Source organism: Equus quagga, chromosome 13 (assembly GCF_021613505.1).
Source record: "Equus quagga isolate Etosha38 chromosome 13, UCLA_HA_Equagga_1.0, whole genome shotgun sequence".
NCBI classification, from domain to species: Eukaryota; Metazoa; Chordata; class Mammalia; order Perissodactyla; family Equidae; genus Equus; species Equus quagga.
The window spans coordinates 84,351,716-84,359,142 of record NC_060279.1 but is presented as its reverse complement, the minus strand read 5'-3'; the positions used below and the strand labels follow the sequence as shown (position 1 = coordinate 84,359,142).

The window sequence follows — 7,427 nt, the reverse complement described above, 5'->3', positions numbered from 1 at the left end:
TCCCTCAGACCCAGGCCTCCAGACCCCCAGCCCCTCCTCCCTCAGACCCAGGGGCCCGGCCCCCAACCCCTCCTCCCTCAGACCCAGGGTCCAGGCCCCCAGCCCTCCTCCCTCAGACCCAGGAGTCCAGGCCCCCAGCTCCTCCTCCCTCAGACCCAGGAATGGGGACCCCCAACCCCTCCTCCCTCAGACCTGGGAGGAGTCCAGGCCCCTGGCCCCTCCTCCCTCAGACCCAGGAATGGGGACCCCCAACCCCTCCTCCCTCAGACCTGGGAGGAGTCCACGCCCCCGGCCCCTCCTCCCTCAGGAACCAGAAGTCTGGGCTCCCAGTTGCCCCCTCCCTAGGAACCTAGACCTCAGGCCCCAGCAGGCTGAACTCACCTTGACCAGGTAACCCCCAAAATGGGCCCCCATGTTGGACAGGACCTTCTTCTTTTTGGCATCATCCTCAGCCCGCTTCTTGGCCTCTTCCTCTTCCTTCCGCATCTTCTCCTCCTGTGGGAAGAAAGGAGTTAACCGACTGAGGAGATGTGGGAGCGGGGCTCAGTTCTGTGCTGAGTGTAGCGGGGCACAAGGAGGGATCAAACCCAATGACCAGTAAGAGTCAGTATGGGAACAGGCCAGGATGCAGACGTTCCCTCCTGGCCCTTCCAGGCCTGGCTGTGTGACCACCTGTAAGTCCCTCCTCCTCTCTGGGCCTTAATGCCACCCCAGCAAAAATTAAAATGGGGCAGGGATGTGCTTGCCTTTCTTGCATCCCTCCAGCCTGAAATGGCCAATGGTGACTTTGCTGTGTGACCTCAGTACAGACACTCACCCTCTCTGGGACTTGGTCTCCCTTAGTCTCATGAGATGAGAATGACTGTCCTCAGAGGGTCAAGGAGGGTAACTGATGATGGCAGCAGGGAGCTCAGAGGCTCTTGGCCGTGAGCCTCAGGAAGCGGCTCTTAACTTTCTAGCAAAGGCACTACCACGTTCCAGAAAGTCTACATGGCATATTCCAGAAATAGTGGCTCGCCCAGACGGAACCCCCTCTCCCCACTGAAAGGGCTGGTGAGTGGGCGTGATGGGTTTTGGCATGTCCAGCATCCCCCACCAGAATTTGTCTCCTATGGCTGCTGTAATCTGCAAACTTAGTGGCTTAAAACAACGCAGGCTTATTATCCTACAGCTCTGCAGCCCAGAAGCCTGACACGGGCCTCCCTGGGCTGAAATCAGGCTGCTGGCAGGCCAGTTCCTTCCGGAGGCTCCAGGGTACAATCCACGCCCCTGTCGTGTCCCGCGTCCAGGGGCTGCCTGCACCCCTGGGCTCGTGGCCCCTTCCTCCGTCTTCATTATCTCTGACTCTGACCCTCCTGCCTCCCTCTCCTAAGGACCCTGTGCTGACATGGGGCCCAGCTGGATGATCCAGAATCATCTCCCCATGTCAAGTTCCTTCACTTAATCCTGTCTGCAAAATCCCTTTTGCCATAAGGTACCATTTTCACAGATGCCAGGAATTAGGATGTGAGCGTCTTTGGGGGATCATTATTCTGCCTCCCACGCCACCCTACTCCTGTTCCTCAAAAGTGGTTCGAGTGGTTTGGGCCGGCCCCGGTGGCACAGTGGTTAAGTCCACATGCTCCACTTCAGTAGCCCAGGGTTCGCCAGTTTGGATCCCGGGTACGGACATGGCACCGCTTATCATGCCATGTTGCAGCAGGCTCCCCACATAGAAAGTAGAGGAAGATGGGACAGATGTTAGCTCAGTGCCAGTCTTCCTCAGCAAAAAAAGAGGAGGATTGGCAGAAGATGTTAGCTCAGAACTAATCTTCTTCTTCTTAAAAGAAAAAAAGTGGTTCAAGTGGGCCACTCTTTGATGCCAAGACAGGTCATGTTCCCAAGGCCTAACCCAGTGGAAGCATTCTAACCACTCCCTCAACTAGTCAGGGATTTCCTCCAATCTGAACGCATCCCAGGATTTGCACAGGAGACAGAGAAAAGAGGAGTTTAAGCCAGAGTGGCCAGGGGCCATTTGGCACCCCTGACTGAGAACGGGGTGTCCACTAGGGTGACCAACATTTCAGTTTGCCTGAGACTAAAGGGATGCAGGATTTTCAGGGCTTAAATCAGGAAAGTCCCAGGCAAACCAGGATGAGTTGGCCACCCTGGTGTCCACAGAAAGATGGGCCAAGGGATGGGAAGAGAAAAGCTGAGTCTTTGTGATATTATGAGTCCCTTGATCCAGCCATGCCTGAAGCAAGCCATGCCCCAGATGTTTTAGTAATGTGAGAATAGAATTCTCTTTCTGCTGAATCCAGTTTGAGCTGGGTTTTGCCCCCCTTCCAATAGAAAGATCCTTGACTACCACAGCATGAGGACTCTCGGGATCACAGAGAACATCAAGAATGGAAAATGGAGAGTCCAGCTAAAGAAGTAAGGTTGGGCTTCCCAGGGGAGGGGAGGCACCCACCGCCAGCTTGGCCTGCCGCTCGCGCTCCTTCTCCGTTCTGAAGCGCTGTTGTTCGGCCCTCTCTGCCCGGCGCCGCTCCTGGGAGGGGGAGAAGAATGAGGGGGTGCAGAGAACACCACTCGCCCGGTCACGCCTCCCCGTGAAGGTCAAGAGCTGAGACGCGCAAGTGTGAGTGTGACCACGGATTTGGGTAAATTCCCCAAAGTTTCAGCCTCAGGTCTGTCCTGGAGGGGAAGCACTCTCGGTGTCTCCCAAGACCCAAAGGACGGCCGGGGGGGGGGGGGGGTGAGGGAAGAACTCGGAGAACCCCGCGTCCCTCCGCTCACAATGCGCTCTTTCAGCGCAACCAGCTCCTCTTCCTCCTTCTTCCGCTGCTCGAAATGCACGTCGATGAGCGTCTGCAGCTCCAGCAGGTCTTTTTCCATGCGCTTCCGGTGGATGTCCTGGGACAGAAGGTGGGAGCCCGGTCAGGCCCAGGCAGCGCGGCGACCAGGCGCCAACCTCTCCGAGCCTCCGGGACGTCGGGAGGGGCAGCCCTCCGCCGCGAGAAGCGACGGGTTTGATTGACAGTTTGCGGGGACCGAGCGCCGCCGTTTAGTCTCTTCCCAGCAGAGGGCAGCAAAGCATCATGTTCCGACGCTCGTGGGGCTCAGGACACCGTGTCTCCAAAGCACCGCGTCTGCCGCTAGTGGGTGTTAGGACGCGCTTGCAAAAGAAGCAAGTGCGGGCGGGGTGGGGGGCGGTGGAGGCCTGCCTGGTGGCGCAGCGGTTAAGTGCGCTCTCCCTTGGCGGCCGGGGGTCCACCGGTTCTGATCCCGGGTGCAGACATGGCACCGCTCATCAAGCCATGCTGTGGCAGGCATCCCACATATAAAAAGTAGAGGAAGATGGGCACGGATGTTAGCTCTGGGCCAGTCTTCCTCAGCAAAAAGACGAGGATTGGCAGATGTTAGCTCAGGGCTGAGCTTCCTCCAAAAAAAGAAGCGAGTGCGGAGGGGCGCGTTTTCCCAACTTGCACACAGGCGCCCTAAAGGCCAGCAGGACCTGGGGACCGGGTGTCTGTTACTTACATCGAAGTCCACGCGTTCCCCTTCTGGGATCTTTGGCGGGATCAGTGGAGGTACCACGGGCCGGCTGTGTGGACAGAAGAGGAGAGAGACTGTGAGCGGTTTGACCCCCCTGACGGAACTCCCGGGCAGTGCTGTCCAGGTGGGCAGCCACCGGCCACACGTGGTTCCTGAGCACCTGAGATGCAGCTGGTCCGAATGGAGAGGGGATGTGGGCGAGACGCACACGCCGGGTTTCCAAGACTTGGGTCCAACAAAATAATGTAAAAGAATTCAATAATGTTTTATATTGATTACATGTTGAAATGAAATTTCAGATATAACAGGTTGAATAAAATATGCTGTTGAGAGTAATTACACCTGTTTTGTTTTACTTTTTTTAAACGTGGCTGGTTAAAAATTTAAAGCTACACGTGAGGCTTGCATTCTCTCTGTAGAGGGCGGGGCTGCTCTGGGGTCACCCTGGCCTCTCCGTGATTTCCTGCCCCCGGCCCCCACTTCCTCGGAATTCTCTCTTCCCTCGGTTTCTGAGATAGTGCCCTCTCCGGATTTGCTTCTGACTCCTCTGGCTGTCCCATCTCTGTCTCCTTGTCCCCCGGTGAGCCCTTCGAAGAGTTTGTCCTTTTGTTCATTCATAGGACATCTTCATGATCAATGTCATTCACCCCTGTGACATCCATTGGTGAATCCAACTCTGTCTGCAGCCCAGACACTCTCCTTTGCCCCAGACTTGTTAACAGAGCCCCCCTGTGCTTTTCCCGCCTTCCCACACACCATGCCTTCCCCAGGGTAGAGGCGGCAGCCGCCCCATCCCTTGGGTTCCCCAGATGAGACCCTGGCATCTGTCCTCACCTCCTCCCTCCCCTGATCCAACAGCTCAGCAGTCCCCAGGTCCTGTCCCTTTTGCTGGGGGGCCTTTCTCAGACTGCCCCCTCCTCTCCACCCCATGCCCTCCGGCCCAGCTCAGGCCCCATCTCCTCTCACCTGTCCTTCATGCCAGCCTCCTCCCTGGCCTCCCAGCCTCCAGCTGTCCACCTTCGGTTCATCTTCCTTCATGACTTCAGAGGGGTCTTTCTAACACCCAGATCTAACCCTGTCCCTCCTCTGCTCAGCATCCTTCTGTGACTCCACTACCCTGAGACAAAGTCCAAACAACTCATCCCGGCGTCCAAAGCCCTTCTCCATCTGGCCCCAGCCAAATTCTCCGGTGTCTTCTCTCCTCATTCTCAGATGCACACCACATTTCACGGCTCCCCGGCCATGTCACGTACCTTGGCACCCCCAGGCCTTTGCACATGCTGTTCTGTCTGCCTGCAGTGCCCTTCTCCTGATATACTCCACCCTCGAGACCATCCCTCCTCCAACAAGCCCTCCTTGACCCTGAAGTACATCTGTGCTCTCATGTTCCCCCTTGTTTTCCTACCCAGATCTGACCTTATGCCTCCTCTGCTCAACTTCCATGGCTCCCCAGTGCCCTGGTCTTCATGGCTCTGCCCTTTCTTGCACCCTATACTCCAGCCACAATGAAATTCACACCACTGCCCATACAGGCCCAGAGAATTTCTGCTTCTAGGTTTTTTCTCATGTTTGGATGGCTGCCTCTTTGCCTCTCCAAGCTTTGGCCGCAATGTCACCTCTTCCAGGGCCCCTCTCCTTCGTGAGCTCTCACGGCCTCCAATGGTCTGCCTGGATTAGGATCCCCCTCATCAGAAGGACTTATTTCTGAGTCTCTTCCCTGAAGGACTGGCCTAGATCCAGCCACTGGACCTTGCCCGCACCACACCGCTGTCTTGTCTACAATGTCCCTTCTACCTCCTTCAGCTAGCGAACTCCTCATCCCTCAGGACTCAGGCATCACCTCCCTGGGGAAGCCTGCCTTGATTGCCTAGGGCACGGGGAGGGCCCTCTTCTGTGCTGTTCCGGGACCCTGGGCCGCCATCACTGTATCTGGGTCTGTTTCACCAACAGGGCAGCCAGGGGCCAACTCGCCAAATACAGTGGGAAGTTCTCCAGAAACGTTTGCTGAAAGAGGGCCTTGCTGACTGTCCTGCCGTCTGTATCAATTTCCCCGCTCTCCTCCCCTGCTTTTCTTGGCCCTATCGCTGGAGTTGGGGGACACATTTGGGAGGATGTGATTGGGACCGCCACCCCCTAGGATCTCACCTTGGTTTGGGGCGTTCCTCTTCTGGTGGGGGGATACAAAGAGATAATTAGCAAGAGCTCATGGGGGCAGGCCTGAGACACCCAGAGGAGGGAACCCCCCAGAACTTGGTCCCCAGAAGCCCAGTTCCCTCCTGCTGCTGCTCTGGGGGGGGGTGGGGCGGGCAGGAGGGGGAGGAGAAAAGGGGAGGAGGGAAATCAGGGTGGCCGGAAGGAGGAGGAGGGTCACACGCATCAGATATACATTCAGAACCGGTGTGGGGATCCCCCTCCTTTCTGGGAACCCAGGGGTCCAAACTCCCAAACCCTCCTCCTTCTACCCACCCAGAGCTCCAGCCCTCCTCTATGAAGACCTAGCAGTGCAGAGGGGCCCCAAACCCTCTCTTCACTCAGTGACCCAGGAGTTGTGTCCCCGGCCCCCTCCCCCTTGGGGACACAGGAACGGGGACTCCCAGAGCTAGCCCCTTCTGCCACCCAGGCCCCAACCTTTGAATGTATATGGAGGAGAAAAATAACAGACAGGGTCAGGGGCGAAGATGAGGGGGGATGGAGTGGTGCCCCTCCGCAAACATCCAACCCTTCTGTAAGTATTCCTCCAGGCTGGGGAAGAAGGCTTGGGTGTCGGTCCCTTTAAGACGGAAGGGAAAGGGTTAAAGCCGCCGCGAGGCGATTTTCCCTTCGCGGCCTCCAGGGGGCGCGCGCGCTCCGGGGCTTAAAGGGCCGGGCCTGGGGCGGGTTACGCGGGCGGGAGGGAGTCATCGCGGAGGTCTGGGCCCCCGAAATCGGTCTTGAGAAGCGAAGCAGCCGTGGTTACCTCGCTCTGCCACCGGCTCCGTCTCCTCGGTGGCTGGGGAGGGGGCAGGAGGAGAAGCGAGGATTTGGGGAGCCAGGCGGGGAGCGGCCACGCCGGGGATGGGAGGGGGAGAGAGGGGAGAGAGGGGAGAGGCTGTTAAAGGAACTGAAGCCGAGGTCTTCGGGACCCCCGTGCCCCGCCAGCCTCCAACCCTGGACCAGTGTTCCCACCCCACCCGGCCCGGCGGCCCGCGTCCGCGTCCAGCTCCAGACCTGCGGAGTCCGGGGCCTCACCTTCCTCCTCCTCCTCGGCAGCCTCCTCTTCTGGAAGGGGTGGGGCAGAGAGGAGAGGGCGTTAGGAGCCCAGGGGGGCCGGGGTCGAGGGACTCCTCTGGGCCTCAGGTGCAGATGGACACCGTGCGCCTCTGCCGCTGGCGCTGGGAGAGCGCCTGGACACGCTCCCGCAGCCTCCCCGGCTTCCTCCCGGGAAGGGGCCGCACCTCCCCTCGCCTCCCACTGGCTTTGTGCGGGGGTGTCCCTACTCCCCGAGGTCAGTGCACTGTCCACTCACCTTCTGGCTGCTCCCTGAGGACCGAGTGGGAGGGAAAGAAGGAGGGGGAAAGTTAGAGGCTTTGGAGGTGGGAGAGTGTCTCCCCTTCTCCAAGCCCCCAGTCGGCATCACTCACTCCTCATATTCCTGCTCTTCCGTGTCCGACATCCTGATGTGACCTAGGACCGCAGAGAACAGGCGGAGTGGGGTGGGGTCCAGAAGGAGGGGGCTGGAGGCTGGACTTTCTGAGGGAGGACGGGCTAGGGGCCTGGACCCCTGGGTCTGAGGAAGGAGGGGCTGGAGCTTCTGAGTCTGAAGGAGGAGGGGCTGGGGGCCTAGACTCCCCGATCTGAGGGAGGAGGGCCTGGGGCCTGGACCCCTGGGTCTGAGGGAGGAGGGGCTGGGG

At 58.8% G+C, this 7,427-nt stretch overlaps 1 protein-coding gene across 3 annotated transcripts in view; it reads right to left on the bottom strand.

Moving 5' to 3' along the window:
- Positions 1 to 7,427, bottom strand: part of TNNT1 (troponin T1, slow skeletal type) — a 13,045-nt gene that overhangs the window by 4,386 nt on the left and 1,232 nt on the right. The window contains exons 2-10 of one of the 3 annotated variants that reach the window (XM_046680331.1): positions 7,158 to 7,200; positions 7,043 to 7,056; positions 6,766 to 6,795; positions 6,494 to 6,526; positions 5,683 to 5,704; positions 3,523 to 3,586; positions 2,779 to 2,895; positions 2,453 to 2,530; positions 382 to 495 (exon numbers count right to left, since the gene is read on the bottom strand). In XM_046680331.1, coding sequence (XP_046536287.1) covers positions 382 to 495; positions 2,453 to 2,530; positions 2,779 to 2,895; positions 3,523 to 3,586; positions 5,683 to 5,704; positions 6,494 to 6,526; positions 6,766 to 6,795; positions 7,043 to 7,056; positions 7,158 to 7,189 — 504 coding nt within the window. In that variant the 5' untranslated portion in view covers positions 7,190 to 7,200. Of the gene's footprint in view, positions 1 to 381; positions 496 to 2,452; positions 2,531 to 2,778; positions 2,896 to 3,522; positions 3,587 to 5,682; positions 5,705 to 6,493; positions 6,527 to 6,744; positions 6,796 to 7,042; positions 7,057 to 7,157; positions 7,201 to 7,427 lie in introns of all 3 variants that reach the window. The other 2 variants (XM_046680332.1, XM_046680333.1) reach the window with 2 other exon arrangements.